The sequence below is a fragment of the Betta splendens genome, chromosome 19 (genome assembly GCF_900634795.4).
Source record: "Betta splendens chromosome 19, fBetSpl5.4, whole genome shotgun sequence".
Classification (NCBI taxonomy): domain Eukaryota; kingdom Metazoa; phylum Chordata; class Actinopteri; order Anabantiformes; family Osphronemidae; genus Betta; species Betta splendens.
Window position 1 is genome coordinate 10172428 of NC_040898.2, and position 16289 is coordinate 10188716.

The window sequence follows — 16289 nt, forward strand, 5'->3', positions numbered from 1 at the left end:
CAGAATGTATTAAAATATACACAAATCAAAAAGTCCAAGTAGTTGATTTTCGCTATACTTAATACTATGTTTACATTTACCAGTAATATCAGTTAGGCTAAAACCAAATTATACATTAAGGAAAACATCAATAATATACAGTGAGAGAAAGGATAACAAACCGGGAGGATTAACCTGTGGAAACAAAGCATGCAGAGCACAGATGAGCTGAGTAATAAAAACCTCAGTAGTGAAGTATGTTATGTTCTCACCCTGATGGCCACTGTTCCCAAAGAAGCCTTTCAAGTCATGTTTTTCATTATTTGCGCCTGAAGACAAAAAAAAAATGTTAAAGCTTCACCAATATTTGATGTCCAATATACTGAAGCGTTACACTATACAATATATTGGAAAGATACCAGAAGAAGCACACGAACATAATACACAAGTGAACCTTCTCAGCTCAGCTACATTTTGTTTCATGTATTTTGTAATTACCTCTCCAGGATTTGCTCTGCGGGTGAAAATGGAGTTTGAGATGCTGCTGAATGTGGATCTGACGCGGCAGCTGCTGCTGGGGCTCGTCAGGCTGCTCGCCCTGGGCCTCTGAGGCCGGTGCAGGGTCCAGGTGGGCTTCAGGCACCGCCTCGGTCAGATGGGCCGGGACAGAGGGAGACGCCGGGATGGAGTCGAGACTGGGAGCCGCAGGGAACGCTACGACTGGGAAGTAATGGAGAGGAGGAGTCAGTATCACGATGGTTCACTGGTCCAGCGATCTAGGAGGGAACTGGTTTTACTGGCTTTACCTTCTGGCTGCACTTGTCCATTTATGTAACCGGCATTGTCTGAAAGTAAAAAGGTGAATGTTTAACTGACCGCAGCATCACAGGATGCACCCACGCCCCAATACACACCACACTCACCATATGTGCCAACAGGGAGCCCCTCCACTGCTGCCGCACCGGCTGGAGCTGGCACCTCTCCCTTCACTAAGAGGACGAAGGGGAAACGGACGTGAGTCAAGACGAGCTTATCTGGACGTCTCACACACAAACCGCTTCCCCCAACGCACCGTAGGGCTTCCCAGCTGAATGTGGCTCCACGGGCAGAGGCTGATGTGCTAAACCAGCTGCACCTGTTCAAGACCAACAGGCAACATCTACAGAGAGTCTGCACATGGACGCATCTCCTTGTCAGAACCATATGCAACGTACCGTACTGTGCGTCGGACGTGCCCTCAGAGGTGGACTCAAGAGGCTGCACCCGGCCCTCCCCCTGCTTGTCTGTCAGTCACAGGAGCCCAATGAGTAAAGAATGAGCGTGACGAGAATGCAAACGCAGGTCAAAGCTTTACTCTACCGTATTTTCCAGAAGATTTAGCTTCACCTCCGAGGCCCTGCAGAGCATTCGCGGCCTCACCACCTGAACCGGTTGCAACCAGATACATGTTAAATTAAACCACGTCTGTTGGGCAGACAGCAGCCGTCACTGCAGATGAACCTCACCATATTTGCCGAAGTGTCCACCGTGCTGTTGGGGCTGATACGGTGAAGCAGGCAGACCTGGAAGCAGAGCGTGAAGCAGGCTTCATACAGTGGAGGCAGCTACAGTAGCTTAAAAAGCAGCCCCAACATATAATAATTGTGAAACGTTACCATATTTGCCAATCGATTTCAGTTCAGGGCCGAGTGCAACTGGTTGAGCTTGATAAGCCAGTGTGCCATAACCTGTGGAGGACGAGGAGAAACGGAGGTTGGGTGTGGACCAGGGTGGCGCCATGGCAACTAAGCTCACTGAGAACTTGCAGCGATGAGCGGAAAGGTCAGCAGTGGATAAGCAGCACATCAGCGTCTGCTCCTGACTTTAATGTTAAGTGTGAGACACTGTTCAGGAAAAAAATCATTCAAACCAGTCACTGACCATATTTTCCAGGTACAGGAACTCCACCAATGCCAGCACCAAGGCCACCTGCAAATAGAGTGTTAGCATGTGATACGACTCCAGCTTTAGACGTTCAATTAGTGCTCTGAAGCAGCCACCATGAGTTAGCATACATGCACCAAGTCAAACCGTGACATACCATATATTCCTGCACCGTTGCCTGCAGAGCTGAACGGCTGCCCAGCAAACTGGAACCCGCCGACGCCTGAGGCGGTGAACAGAGCGTGGAGTTGTTAGAACATCTGTCTGTCAGCCATGAAGCCCTTCATTAAATACTATACATGTTATTCTCAAGCTCATAGTGTAGTAATGGACTATGACCAACACAGACTCACCATACTTGCCGTTTGCTTTCTCAGCGCCAGGTGTCTGTCCACCAAACGGGAAGCTGCCCATTCCTGCAACATTGTGATACAACCATATATCATACAGGTGTGCTGGTCTTTTAGACTGTCCCGGCTTTATTTCATGCAAACTATTAGAGACCTAACCATTAATGTCATTAGGGTCAGAGGAGCCAGGTTCCAGATTAGCTGCCTCGCTATCTCACATCCGCTCCCACACACATGCTCGTACTCGCCCCCGTGTATGAGAAGTTATTGCGTGAGTCAGTGTTTTGCAGCGACAGGAATAAACCTGGTTCAGTGCAGCCTGAGTGGCAGCACGCTCACAAACCCAATGAATTACTCTTCATCAGAAGTGTCAGCGCAGTGGCGTGGTCTTACCATCTAGTCCAGTCGGCACCATTTGGGCTCCGTGGTGAGGACTTGGTTTAGCGCCACCTGCAGCAGATTAGTAATGTTGGTCTGTTTTACTTTGCTTTAAAGGTAGAAATAAGAGGATCAGTAGCACAGCTGCATGTTTCATACCTGATTTTGCATCAACACTGGGTGTAGCTTGTCCAAGGCCTGGAAAAAAGACAAGTATTGGCTGTTGCTGTAATTAAAACAATAGAATACATTTCAAATCCCGTTACTTACTTGCATAATCCGGCTGCACACCTGCTCTGAAGCCATTTCCATAACCTGCATGAAAGAAGGAACCACCTCACTGCAACAATGGTGACATGTAAATGCTCATTAAGTCCTTACATGAAGCCGCTGTGGCACTGACCTTTATGGGAATTTCCATTTTCATATCCAGCCCCGAGGTACGCGCCGTGTCCGTAACCTGCATGCAACACAAAGATCTGAAGCCAAACGTAACGTATTTCAGCAAAATAAGAAAAAAACAAAACACACACTAACCAGGCTGCTTTGGTTTTCCTGCATATGGATAGCCAAGACCTGAGGACATAAATCCATAGGGTAAAATAAGAAATGCACACAGCTCATGCTTGTTTGTATGAACAGGAAATGTTACCAGGTCCATATCCAGGAAAGAGTCCAGGGAGAGCGAAGCCTGCTGCTGCGCTAGCTTTGGAAGAAACAAAACCCTCAGATACACTGAATGCAACCAAACACGCAGAAGAACACAAACCTACATAAATATTCACCACATCATTACAAGAAATCTCACTTCCACTGTAATGGTTCCATACATATCTCAGGGCCTTGACCCACAGTGTTATTGTTAAATGTGAGTCACTGTTATCAGCAAGTCAAGTCACGCAAACAGATCATTAGTCATTAGAGTGTAAATCAAAACCAGATCCCAGTATCAACAACCCTTTACGCTTACACAGCATGAGGCTCCTTACCGGGTGTGTTTGCTATAGCTGCTCCTCCATTTGCATATCCCCCAGCACTGGCCCCATATCCTAATAACACAACAGACAAACTGGGTAATAGGCTTCAATAGTGAAAACAGTAAAGCGTTTAAATCTCCAGCTCCTGCTTCAAATCTCCCAAACTAATCAAATCAAAGAAACAATGTGAACGATAAAACTGTATCGACACAAAATGTAATGTTCCCTCACCTTTAGTCATTGTGCCAGCGGCTGCTTCAGCTCCTGCTTTCAGTCCTAAATAACGATTACATGTGTTATCACTTTCGTCCCATCAGGACAGGAACCCTCTACCAGTATTACACTGAATCATATATCCCAGTCTGATAAAGTCTCATTATAAAAGAATTTACCTGGTCGGGGTATTTTCACCCATTGTCCGTTTGGTACCGATGGGTCACAGTCTGCTTCAGCTCCCTGTCCTTTGGTGACTGAGGCTCCTCCGATCCCTACAATGCAGAAACACATTGGGTTTAGTGAGAAATGATCCAGCCTCTGATTTTAACCAAAGTCATCTGGTCAGTGGGTTAAACTTGGATTTCAACTCATGCAATGAATGCAACACATTCAAATCTGTGACAATTAGGAGGAATCAAATTGTTGACCACAAAGACTTGTTTTACTGGTCATTTTGATAAGAACATGCGACACAGAAATACTTTACAACAACAATAACCACAGACTAGGATTCGCCCTATGTTAATATCTGTCTCATCTGTTTATTGACCACTCAACTCAACTTAAGTGATTATAATTCATACCTCTGCAACAAACAAACAAAATTCACCCAGCATTTACACATGCAATGTAATTCATGCACTGAACCCAGAAGGAGACTCTGTTTTACCCATGGCCCCTGTTCCCCCTGCGGGGAGACCTTTGACCCCAGGCCTGTGGGGTCCTGCCTCGGGCTGAGTCTTGATGTGTGCTGGAGGTGCACCCAGAGTCAGGGTCTCCTCAGGGGGGATGCTCCCTGTGCTTCTAGCTGCCACTAGCTCAGGAACAGGGGCGGCACCCCCCTCAGCTGGTCTATCTACCCCAAAAAGAACATCTTCCTCCGCACCTTTCTGCTCAGGCACCGCGTTTCCAGTCACATAACCTAGAGGCCATACATTCCATCAAGCAGCAGCTCAAAGACTCCTAATGTGGCTCCAATGGCAACAAAAACATGCATGTTTCAGCTGAGCTTTAGACTCTAGGGGTTCAGGTTCGGGCCACTTGCCTTCAGGCAGGACCGCCGCTGGTTCTGGGGGTGGGTTGCTCTGGGTGAAGACGGCTGCAGGCCCCTCTGGACCCATGTGTGCGGATTCAGGTGTGGGCTGTGGAGCCGGCTTGGGACCTTTTCCCTGGAGAAGCATTGGTGGGTGCTCCGACAACGCCTGAGGCGGCTGTTTGTAGGCTTTTCCTTGTGGCACAGGTGAATGATGCTGCTCAGGTGTGACTCTAACCAGGACTCCACTCGTTGGCTCAGGGGCAGGTTGCTGGTTGCTCATTGCTGGTTGAGGCACGGAACCCAGTAGTGCTGGATCCAGTTGCTCAGGAGAGAGAGCATAAAGTGTCGAGTCACTGGAGGCTCCTGTCGTCTTTGAGGCCTTCGCATTTGGCAACGAGCCATAGCCTGAGGATCAAACATTGGACCAGGATTAGACTTCAACCTAATGCAAAAATAAACTGAACGACTCAACCTGCCTTTACCAGAATTGGCTGCTTTAGCAATCTGTCCGCTCCATGCATCAGCAGCACCATCGTATCCTGTGAACAGCAGTGTGTTCAAACTCTTCAAGCCCATAATAGTCACTGGACGCTTTGTGATTCCATGAATGAACCACATCAGACGCTTCCTACCTGTGCCCAGTGTTGCTGCACCTTGACTGGGCGACGCTGCTCCGACTCCTTTGGTGGTGTGGAGTTTTGAGGCTGCTCCGTGTCCTGAGGAGAACGATTGATATCATTACAATCACACATCCGCATGGTCACAAACAGCTTGTAGCGTAAACATGGAACCTGTTTACCGTTAAGTTGACTTCCATATCCCCCGAGTGCTGCACCATTTCTAACTCCATAACCTTGAGAGAAAACATAAGCAAATGAATGGAAATGATAAAAGAAGATGATGCTTACATAGAATATTTTAAATATTCATTCCAATTATGATGCAGTGAGTGCATGTATTATACAGTAGGCTGTTGCATATTATCAGGTACCATTGGGTTTGGCTCCATATGGTTTGGTGACACCAGGTCCGGCTGCAGTTCCATAACCTCGGATCAAACATTACATCAGTCAGACTAAAGCAGAGCTTCTTTACATGAACAATTATAATTCAAAATAGCATCAGTTACCATTGGGTTTATTCTTATATCCATTGAGGGCAGCTCCATTTCCATAACCTGGAGATACAATAAATATTTAAAAGAGCATCCACACCATCATACTGTATATGAAGTAGTTTCAACTACAAGCAGTACCTGTCTGAGGTCTCACTGCTGCTCCCCTGAAGGCTCCATATCCTGCAACATAATTTATATCAGACAGCTTCTCTTTAAAACTAGTTTGTTTTATTGTTTAATCTTTTGGAATAAAAACAGATTTACCTTTTTGTTTGGCACCAAAACCACTTTGAATATTTCCATAACCTGAACAAAATACATAGTTAATGTTGACTGTGCAGGGGGACTACAGTACATGTCAACAAATGGTCACTTATGTCTATAAATACTGACTTATTGTTAGAGATTTGCAGCCTGTTAGTTCATGTAATTTCTGTTTTACATTTACCTGGATTTGCTGGTTTAGTGTTTCCACCACTGGGGAATCCATAACCTTACAGATTGTCAGACAACAACATTATTATTATTTATTATATATACTGTCAATTTAAAAAGGAGATTTCTAAATTCACCTTTTGCGTTACCATGTTGTCCATTGGGCCGAGCTGCTGCACCAGCATAGCCTGCAATGTTATTTCATCATCACATTCAGTTTTGCAAAAATATGGAAACAGAAATAACCAAACTCAAAAGGCATTTGCACCTTGCTTTGGTCCTTTAAAGCGCCCATGTCCATACTGAGATCCCAGAGCCAAGCCAGCGCTGCCATGACCACCACTGTAGCCTATGATTACAACACGTACAGCACATTAATAATGTACTTTATCACAGCTTCATAGGAGTTGGACTTGGACTTGCATGCGACTCACCTCCTACTGGCTGAGCTCCATAACCATTCTGACCATTACTGCCATATGCTGCAAGAACACAGACAGTTTGAGCGGTGTATTAGTGTGATGTGTTCTACCTAACAGCGTTTACTCACCCTTCTGGTTTCTGCCGGCCTGAGGAGCCCCCACTCCTCTGAAGGCACCCATTCCCACACCCGGACCTTTCACTGGAGAAATGCGTGTGTTTAAAAGCCGAGGGACTGTTTTCATTTCATTTCATTTTCATTTACTACCTGAGCCATAAGGTGGTCGTCCATATCCCTTCAAGGGTTTATGTTGAGCTTGACCCGGTCGTGCCCCGTAGTTGTTAGATGGACCAGCCACAGCTCCTCGACCTAAAGAACAATTATGATACTTTAAATAATGGTACTGTATATCTATATTTTCAATTAATTGCAAAGGAAACTTGCATAAGTCTGGTGTGTGCAATGAAAACAATACAAAAATGCTGCAGAGCAACTCTACTGTACCATTGCCCTTTGTTCCAAATCCATACTGTGCCGAAGCCGCAGCTCCATGACCTAAAACAGGAACATGTGCATTACAGTTGTCATGTACATACACTATGCATAGATGTGTAAAAGCCCAGTGATAATCACCATTTTGTTTAGCACCATTCAGCCCCAGAGCACCTGCTGCAGCTCCATAACCTGCACAGAAGCAGATGAATTAAAATTCAGTATCACAAACACAGTAGAACCCGGTGCTTCCACTTAATTACCAAAGCCTTTATTTCCTTGTCCACCAAATCCAGCCTGAGCTCCATGGCCTGCAGCAAACAGACACTTCAATGAGCTGCATGTGCAACACATTGAACTTGTCCCCAGTTAAAATACACATACCATTGCCTTTAACTCGTTGTCCATTGACTGGGCCGGCCTGAGCACCATGTCCTGCAACAAGAAGCAGAACAATCTGTCATTTGTCCGCCTCCTTCATCCATAAGTTTGATTGATTGACTCAAATGTTGCCTTTGCTGCCCCCTGTTGGTTGGAATTGTTAAAATCACATTCACAATCCCAGCCAGGGACTCTCAGTAGAACATCCTGAGCTAATAAGAGTCCCACTACATTTCTAAATTCACTGACCACCAGCTGTTCACATGGAAAACTCACCGTGTCCATTTGTCCCACTGGCTGCTGCCCCGTAGCCTTAAAATACAACATACAAAAAAAAGAATAAGGATATTTGACCTTCTCTAAATGTGTGCTCAGATTGAGTGAACACAGGTTTTAGAAAAGATACCTTTGTTGTTGCCCTTGGTCCCACCAGCAGCTGCACCGTAGCCTTAAACAAGAGACACCCCCAAAACGTAAGAATAAGTTTCATTTTTTACAGGATAGTGTGAAAAGACTTTTACCATTCGGTTTTGCTGCGTTTGCACTGGACACACTGGTTGCAGGTCCATAACCTGAGGAACAAAAGGAACAGACCATTAAACTCCAAACTATTGTGCAGATCTATTGAGCGACATCACTGTGATCCCTGACCTGTTCCTTTTGTAGCGTAGCCACCATATCCGCTCTGCGCACCCACACCTTTAAAAACACAACAGTATCAATCACAGCCTCAGGAAGGGAGGCGGTCAAAGCTCAGACCACCACGAGCTACGTTACCCTTTGAAGGAAGCAGAAACCGTCCTACGCCACTGTTTGGTGGATGATTTCCTGAAAGACGTGACATTTAGCTCGGATGAATGTGCCACAAACGCATGAATGTTATACTTCAAATACAAATACTACGTTGCTTTTACCGTTAAGCTGGGGCCCGTGTCCATTGGATATTCCAGATGCAGCACCATAACCTTAATCAGAACAAAATGAAATCTGATGGTTTTTTTTCCATTCAATTCATTCAATTTTTATTTGAAAATAGGCCGACAGCGACAAACTTTCATAATGTGGATGATTTAAAGCATAACGATTCACCTCCTGTGTTGAGGTTTAACATACCATTAATTTATAATTCTTTCTGCTTCTAATTATTAGAAATGACATATACCATGGTTTATGAGGATTTCCCTCATAAACCAATAAATCAGGTTCAGCGCCCGAAGACGTTTCTGAAAGGAGTCCACAGCGGTCAATGCAGTCACTGTGTGCAGTAAAACCACTCCGGTCCCCTCTCACACAAGGATGTGACATTTAGACAACTGCCGCCACTGGAGCCGAGCAGCCTTTGATTTTAGAAACCGAGGTTACTGCGTATATGAATGCTTTACATCATGGTAAGAAAACCTGCTCCCGCCCCCCCGACCGCAGGCTAACGCCATTGTCTGAAATTTGACAGACAAACCCGACCGTCACAGACATTTTTCGCACTGTCCTTCAGGAATCGCAACAGGATGCAAGACCTCGAGCACAAAACTGGAGGGAGCCACACATCACAGCGTTTTAGCAGTTTAATCGTTGAGCACTTTGGATTCTTCGTTGCATAAAATGCTTGTTTTTAACAATTGTCAAACCTTTTATTTTCAAACATTCAAGTAATAACAAAAGTCCATCAGGCATAATAATCATATCTTTGTTGATTATTCCACTGTATTAAGGCTTGGGCTGCTTCATTTTCATCAAAACCTGCATAAGGACATGAAATAAAGCTTCTAGCAAGTAACTCCAGAGTCATATACAGAAACCGTGAGCTTCTCTGTGTCAACTGCTGTACATCATCATTGAGTCAGACAGCAACAAATCAGTGACTCTACAGAAGATACAAATGGACAGATGAGCTCCAGGTAAACTCATTAATTAAACCATGTTGACTTTATTTACTCTAAAACACAAACATCTGCGCCCTCGGTGGTCACTCACCTTTGGTATACGCCGCCTGCGCCATCCACAGCATGGCCACAGTCTGAACAAGCAGCTGTCCCCACATACTGGACCTGGAGGAAGGTTTCTGACCCGGCAGCAGACCCAGGAGTGCGGAGCAGATCTCCACCAGTGGCCAAGTGCCCTGATGGCGACGGCCTAATATCCACTCCGGCCCAAAGCGTCCCCTCCTTCCACCAACTCTCCTCCCCCCTCCCCGTGGGGAGAGACACTCAAGGTGCACAAACACTAACTGTATAATTGGGCACTTAAAGAACATTAACACTTTACAGAGAGGTAGAGAAGCAAAGAGGACGTCTCCACAGTTTGGACAGTGAGTGATGAAGTAGAACCTTCATCACACAATGATCTTCTCACCTTTGCATCTTTATACTAATCACATGAAAAGTCCAGCCAATTTAAATATCATTAGTGACATACATGCAGTGGTGAGAACAAGGAGCACGAAGCCTTTTTACTGTACACGCTTAATGACTCCACTGAGCTTCATCCCCTGCGTCTCCATGGCTCCAGCCGATACACAGAACCAGCTGGTGCCTCCTTGTATATTGTAAGAAAAAAAGCGGGAAAGGGAGAACAATATCTCACCTTTCACATAGATTCCTCACCTCAAGCCCAAATCCTCCTCTTATGAGGTCAAGGAGAGGTTAACGTCCCCCGTCCAGACCTCTCACATAGTTGGCTTCTCAGCAGCTCTGACAAATGATCTGATTTCTCACCTCCTGCTATCAAATGTGGCCTTCAGCTTCTGAACTCTGGAGAAATATTCTGGTCAAAGCGTTATTGAGTTTACGTTTGATAGGTTTAAGTCAATTGGACAAAAGCCTTATTACAAAAGTGCTTTAGGTCAGTGGAGGTGGATCATTTCCTACATTTGTCGTTGTACACGACAGACAAAAGTCAACTGATTAAACCGTTAAAAATGCGTGTCGATGTTACATTAGGTGCAACAGTTTCCTGACTCTTCTGAATGAAATCTGCTTTGACGTGTGCGTAATGGAACAGTTATCTACTGACCACCCTCTTTACGTTGTCCATCAACTAAAGCCCGTCACCCAGGACTGTTTGAAGCAAATGACAAAAAAAAAAAAAGTCTGATAAAGATTTTTTTTTATTTATGTTGCAAGTGCTCTACAAGGGTGCAATTTAAATTATTCCTGTTTCCAAATTAACAAATAAAAATCTCGACAACTGAAAAATCATTTACAGTACATGTACATTTAGCATCACTACACAATGTTTTGATGATTTCCTTAATGGTTATTATGATGAACATATAAATTATTATAATTTATCATAAATTACTGTAATCCTCTGTTTGGTCAAACACATTTAACTTAAATATTTTGTACTTCCACAATATGTTTTCATGTCAAACCAAAACAGGCGGGTATGCAAACATCCCAGACTGAGGACTACTGTTGGAGACAATAAACTCCTTTTCCTAAATGTAGGCAGGTTTTTCCATAGTAGCCAGTTCATGTAAAGTATACAGGAACCAAAAAGGAGGAAAGTGATATGTTCATTTAAATGAAATAAAAAAAGGGAAACAGTTAAAGAGTGCATAAATGTGAAGGGACGAGGAAGTGGACAAAGCTGAGTAAGAATTAAAGTATTTTACATAAGCTTGTGATGAACCTTCAGATCGTCAGGGCTTTACATCCGCTCCTTTTACTCTAGTTCACCACAGTCTGATCAGCAGCTCCATGTCTCATTGGCTTCTGCCCGGCTTAAGACGGAAGAGCCAGGCACCCAGTCGCAGACCTGAAGAAATATAAACCTTACGAACAGGCCGATCCAGTAGACGGTCTTCTACATAGAGCGGCTTGGTACTTACTCCATGTTGCTCTTCAGCTGATGAACGGTTCGCTTGTCCAGGTATCGGCAGAAGAGAGTGAGCAGGTTCGAGGGCAGGAGGAGCGGCTCCACCAGCGAGCACTGGGAAAGCTGTCCTGCCACCTGGAATATTGTGTCGGTCCTAGCAGAGAGAGGAGGAGGTTCTGTATGTACTGCTAATAAATTACTAAACAGACAGGTCACGTGTTTGGTTTGAGGCCAAAAACTGAGCTCCAGTCTTCTGCAGGTTGGAGCTTCTCACCAGGTTTCAAAGTCACCGATGCTGGGCTCCAGAGGAACGCCCGAGGACAGCAGCTTCTCTCCATGCGATAGGAGCGCATACAGCAGGGACAGTCCAAACTTTTAAAGCCAATAGAACGGTCATTAACCTACCGGCAACTTGGAATATTGTAATATGCAAAAACAACACGAAGCACGAACCTTGTTCTGACATATCTGTGTGAGAGACTCGTACGTGGACACAGACTCGGGCGGCGTCAGGGTTTTCAGGACCTCGATGAGCTGACTGAACGTCAGGCCTCCAATCACGTTTCGGAGAGAAGGGTAGAGAACTGGAAGGGCCTTGAAGGTCAAAGAACAGAAACAGTCTGAGGAAGTAGCCAGTTGGTTTAGCAGATCTTCATTCCAAAACCATTACGCCATCAGCCAAACCTCATCTGCGTCTCTGCTCATCAGCGTGAGCAGGTTGGAGGTGACAACGTGCAAGACGGCCAGCGCTGAATCGAGTTTTAGGAACGGAAGCAGACGCGCAATCAGCTTTTTGCCTTTTGGGAGCAGCAGGAAGGGCATAAATTCCTCTCTGAACAAGCAGATCACACCATCAGATACGATTCACGACAGGTACAGCTGCATAAGAGAGGTCTAGAGCTCACAGGGGATCGTGGTGCTTCAGCTGGGAGTAGACGTGCTCCACTTTCCTCTGGGTCTTCTCCATCAGCCTCCTTTCTTCTGGTTCAGACAGGACTGTCGTTTTCAGCCGCTCCGTTTCCTCCACCTCCAGCAGAACCATGAACAGCTGTGGGACAGGACAAGGTTGACTGAGAACCGGGGAAAAACGATCTGCACTGCAACAAACCAAGCGAGCGACTGGTACCTTTTCTATTTTGCTAAGAACCTCTAACCGCTGTTGTCTGGTGTCTTTCTGTTCCTGTGGTGGCGAAACCAGCGTCAGAATAGAAAACAGCAAGTTATCGTCCATCAAAAGAGGCTAGAAATGGTCCAAATGTCACCTCAACCGGACTATGAGCTTGAACCGCATGCACTGCGCTGATGGCACGCCGAGGAGAGTAACATGTGGACACTGCAACCTGACCCAAGGAACCTTCGATATGCACCACTGAAACACATCATTCACCATCACATCAGGCCTGAGAGCAGCAACAACTGGAGGAGATTCGGGCGATTATTTATGCTAGAAACCAAAAAGGAACGCGTGAATCATTCTAGTGCATCAAATACGACACTGTGCATTGAACCTGGCGTGTACGACTCCGTCTTCATGATGTACGGCGTGGTGAGCTTGGGCGGCTCCCTCTTGCTCCTGATGCCCAGCTCTTCCTCGGCCATCTTGGCCTCGATGCGCCGATAGTACTCCTGTAGGAAGATTAAAAGCCTGGTCATGATGCGCTTCGCCTGCATTTTCCATTAACTGAGGACCAGCCAAACGCTCCACCTGGTAATAGTAGTCCTCCAGGTACGGATTCTCACTTTGCAGCTGAATCATCTGCAGCCTGATGATCCACTCCTTCTCCTTGGCCGTCATGAGATTACAGTATGGATCCCAGCCCTCTGCTTTCCTGCAAAGGGAAATGTTCCTAAACACGCTCAATCGGGCAGAGTGGAACTTAAAACTATAGCTTTGGTACCAACCTTTGGAAAACGTGTTGTTTTTGACTGAGTAGCCGTTTATGCTGAGGGTGAAGCTGAGTGACAGGACCTGGGTACCTGGAGTCCAGAGGAAGCACGTTGCTAATATTTAGCCTAGTTATATTTGCGCACATGCAATCATGACGCACTCAGACGTTTGAGGTTCTCACACACCTGAAAGGCTGCACCGGATTGGACGAGGGGCTATAAAAGGGGGACGGTCGTGGAGAGTTGGCGCCAAAGCGAAGCTGCATCATCTTGGGAGTCAGAGACTGAGGCGTGGAGGGGCACGGTCGGTTCAACGGGAACATGAAGGCCCCGGTCTGATTCAGAACAACAAGTCATTTTGTCATTTGAAATTTCATTTAATACATCACGTCCAGTTCATTATGCTACTGAACCTGGTTGTAAGGCTGCCGTTGGGTCAGTGGCTGACGGGAAAACATGGGTGATCCCGGAATGACGGGTGCATGCATCTAAAACAAGAGTCAGACCAATATGAAGTCAAAGCTTTCAAGCCATCGCATAATTATACATTATGGTATGTTCTGCACCTGAGCAGGGCTCCTTTGGCCAAACAATCTCCTGGAGTAGGGTCCTCTGGGTTCCCCTCGTCTACCTCTGAATGGAGAGCCAGGATACGGCACCTCCACAAAGTTGGCCAGGTGCTGACCTCGGCCTCGGTGGCCGTCAATCACACACACGATGGCGCTGTCCTAAGAAACACGATCACACAAGCAACCGTTGGTTGAGGTCACCGAGGAAGATCACGCGACGCCACGCTATTCATGGCTCTTAACCTGAAGTATTGATCCTGAGGTCCTTCTGGTCTTCCTGTAGGTTGGCGACGTCCACTAATGGAGAAATAAAACATCAACACATTCTGACTAATTCTCTTAAAAAGATACTTAAACTCACATAATGGTCATAGGCTTTGTGGTACATGGTGTTCCCATAGTCCACTATGGCACTGTCAAGACTCTGGAAAGGAAAACACCAAACTGAACGCAAGTTCCTATAATGTCCTAATCAGCACAATTAGGCATTTTTTGGACTAAACAACCATGAGCACCTTGAGGCTGGGTCGTCCCTCCACGATCCTCATCACAGCTGGGTCCTCAAACACCAGGCCGCGGCCCAGCGCCCCCCTCCGGCCCCTTCCTCGGCCGTACTGGCCTGGGGAGCCCCGGGGCAGGTAGAGCGGCCTCTGTCTGGAGGGAAAGGGGGAGCTGTGGGGAGGCGCTGGCTGGGGGTCTGGGGGCGGGGGCGGGGGTGTAGGTGTTGGCGGAGGCGGCGGGGGCTCCTCGAACGGAGGGAGACCGTTGCTGGTGTCGCCCGTCGTCCCATTTTCATCGAGATCTACAACAGCACATGGACAGTTGTAAAGGCCTTTTTGTTTGCTGGAACCTTTTCCTTTTTTATGGCGCTCACTAATGCTGCGTTCAGGGCGCATGGGAACCATCCACACACCCATTCCGAACGTCTCTTCGTTGTACACGTTGATGTCCTCGTCCTCCTCGGCCATGGCCTGCAGCAGCCCACACTCCATGTTGGTGCCGTCCTCCCCATCGCTCCACGCATCTCCATTCTCGGGCCACTGCGGCTCGGAGACTTGCGCTTCCTCCTGGGCGAAAGAACAACACGTGGGGGGTGATAAAAGCAGACGCACGAGCGCCACGCGCCAGCACGGAGCCTCCGCGCGCCATTACGCTAAAATGACCTCTTGTTCGAGTCTACACTTTTGCACTTACTGTTCGTTCTTCTGAATCACTCATCACGTGAGATTCTTATTTCTACACCTGAGGGCGACAGTAACGTTCCTCGCGCGGTTACCTGCTGCCTCTTGTCAGGCAGCGCGCGACGCTCATTAACCTTTAAACATGCTCACCTGTGCCGCCCCCGTGCCCGCGCGCGCGCGCGCGCACGCACGGCGGCAAACTCCGCGTCGCCGTCACGTCGTCACCGCTGCACGGCTCACTTTATGAATGATTCTGATGTATTCTGATCTGTTGGGGGCTGTTATGCTGTAGTTTGCTGGTGTTTGCGGGACGCGGACGTGTTTAATGGAGGAGCAGTGGACCAGTAGCGCCATCTAGTGGCCAGAGCTGAAGAAATCCTGAACTACGTCTGCAGGAGCAGACCTTAAATCAGCCCAGTGTTATTTTCCGTCTCTTGTGACATAATAGTGATGGATATAAACATCACGTAATCTGTTTAGGTGTATCTACTAACCCATTCAACTGTAAAACAACAAGTTGTGTTCCTTTATTTTACTCTTTGGGATACTTTTCTAGCAAATTGCATAGAGCTAGTGCAAGAATAACTCGAAATATCTGACTTTACACATTTGATAGCTTAGTTTCTTGTACAAAACAAAGGTAGCAGTCAGCATACAATATATATAAAAGCTACGGCAGTGAAAAATACTATTTGCAAAATAAAGCAAACATAATAAAGGGGATTTCCTTGAAGACCAGTACAAATCCTTCACATAAGCAATACATGTACTTTCAGCAATCTTTTGTACCTTTGGCAAAATAATAAAATTTTCAATATTCAATTTGAATGAATACAGTATGTAAATTATGTACATACACGACACGATAATTTGGCGTCAATTTGCAAATGCTAGATTAATAAACAATTTCAAATTTTTTTCGGTTTACTCTTCCTCTAGTGACTCAAATAATCTTAAAACCAAAAAAAGAGACCAGCTCCACCCTCATCTTCGCAGTACAAAGTGCTTCTCCGACTCGGGGGATGGGGGGGGGGGCAAGGTCCTGCGGAGTCCATCAACCGAAGAGTTTTATGAAACACGGGTGGCAGTAGGGCTTGTTCTCCTGCTCCTTGAAGCAGCCCTTGCTCAGGG

The 16289-nt window shown here is 46.3% G+C and overlaps 3 protein-coding genes across 8 annotated transcripts in view; all 3 read right to left on the reverse strand.

Annotated features, from left to right (window-relative positions):
- Positions 1 to 32: 32 nt before the first annotated feature.
- On the reverse strand, positions 33 to 10223 carry cmn (calymmin). The gene is made up of 47 exons (XM_055504635.1): positions 9677 to 10223; positions 8620 to 8670; positions 8483 to 8533; positions 8357 to 8404; positions 8227 to 8277; positions 8112 to 8153; positions 7982 to 8017; positions 7709 to 7759; positions 7588 to 7635; positions 7466 to 7516; positions 7337 to 7387; positions 7100 to 7201; positions 6962 to 7033; positions 6846 to 6893; positions 6680 to 6760; positions 6549 to 6599; positions 6425 to 6469; positions 6241 to 6282; positions 6115 to 6156; positions 5989 to 6036; positions 5851 to 5907; positions 5659 to 5712; positions 5492 to 5575; positions 5342 to 5398; positions 4780 to 5264; positions 4000 to 4141; positions 3839 to 3883; positions 3601 to 3679; positions 3283 to 3506; positions 3168 to 3206; positions 3034 to 3090; positions 2901 to 2945; positions 2790 to 2828; positions 2646 to 2702; positions 2256 to 2318; positions 2060 to 2125; positions 1900 to 1947; positions 1635 to 1706; positions 1485 to 1541; positions 1339 to 1401; positions 1194 to 1262; positions 1052 to 1114; positions 903 to 968; positions 786 to 824; positions 478 to 699; positions 252 to 308; positions 33 to 174 (listed from the first exon to the last, which is right to left on the reverse strand). Exons 1-47 carry the CDS (start codon positions 9954 to 9956, stop codon positions 170 to 172), a joined length of 3645 nt encoding a protein of 1214 aa, XP_055360610.1. The 5' UTR covers positions 9957 to 10223; the 3' UTR covers positions 33 to 169.
- A 567-nt stretch (positions 10224 to 10790) lies between these two features.
- patl2 (PAT1 homolog 2) lies at positions 10791 to 15519 on the reverse strand. Of its 5 annotated transcripts, none has more exons than XM_055504365.1 (19): positions 15309 to 15519; positions 14852 to 15044; positions 14493 to 14779; positions 14339 to 14401; positions 14221 to 14274; positions 13975 to 14136; positions 13822 to 13896; positions 13595 to 13743; positions 13424 to 13498; positions 13227 to 13350; positions 13030 to 13147; positions 12784 to 12890; positions 12648 to 12701; positions 12427 to 12569; positions 12206 to 12353; positions 11975 to 12115; positions 11796 to 11893; positions 11535 to 11675; positions 10791 to 11461 (listed from the first exon to the last, which is right to left on the reverse strand). In XM_055504365.1, the coding sequence occupies exons 2-19, from the start codon at positions 14967 to 14969 to the stop codon at positions 11428 to 11430; spliced, it is 2091 nt and encodes a 696-aa protein (XP_055360340.1). In that variant the 5' UTR covers positions 14970 to 15044; positions 15309 to 15519; the 3' UTR covers positions 10791 to 11427. The 5 variants fall into 5 exon arrangements, with proteins under 5 accessions (XP_055360340.1, XP_055360338.1, XP_055360337.1 ...); XM_055504363.1 differs by having other exon boundaries at positions 12648 to 12695; positions 15172 to 15311; XM_055504362.1 differs by having other exon boundaries at positions 15172 to 15311.
- Positions 15520 to 15663: 144 nt separating this feature from the next.
- Positions 15664 to 16289, reverse strand: part of LOC114846073 (transforming growth factor beta-1-induced transcript 1 protein-like) — a 6139-nt gene continuing 5513 nt past the window's right edge. For both annotated transcript variants that reach the window (XM_041068436.2, XM_029134841.3), the window contains one exon: positions 15664 to 16289. This exon is cut by the window's right edge and continues 190 nt beyond it. In XM_041068436.2, coding sequence (XP_040924370.1) covers positions 16213 to 16289 — 77 coding nt within the window. In that variant the 3' untranslated portion in view covers positions 15664 to 16212.

What these genes read in the sequence shown, in the direction of transcription:
- patl2 (XM_055504362.1), bottom strand. Translation starts at nt 15,195, where the DNA reads ATGAGTGATTCAGAAGAACGAACA. An exon ending in GTGATTCAGAAGAACGAACA is followed by an intron (nt 15,045 to 15,171) that starts GTAAGTGCAAAA and finishes TCTTTCGCCCAG; the next exon opens with GAGGAAGCGCAAGTCTCCGA. An exon ending in CAGCTGAAGAGCAACATGGA is followed by an intron (nt 11,462 to 11,534) that starts GTAAGTACCAAG and finishes ATATTTCTTCAG; the next exon opens with GTCTGCGACTGGGTGCCTGG.
- cmn (XM_055504635.1), bottom strand. Translation starts at nt 9,956, where the DNA reads ATGTTCTTTAAGTGCCCAATTATACAGTTAGTGTTTGTGCACCTTGAG. An exon ending in ATTTGGAACAAAGGGCAATG is followed by an intron (nt 7,202 to 7,336) that starts GTACAGTAGAGT and finishes ATTGTTCTTTAG; the next exon opens with GTCGAGGAGCTGTGGCTGGT. An exon ending in TGGAGCTCAGCCAGTAGGAG is followed by an intron (nt 6,761 to 6,845) that starts GTGAGTCGCATG and finishes TTGTAATCATAG; the next exon opens with GCTACAGTGGTGGTCATGGC.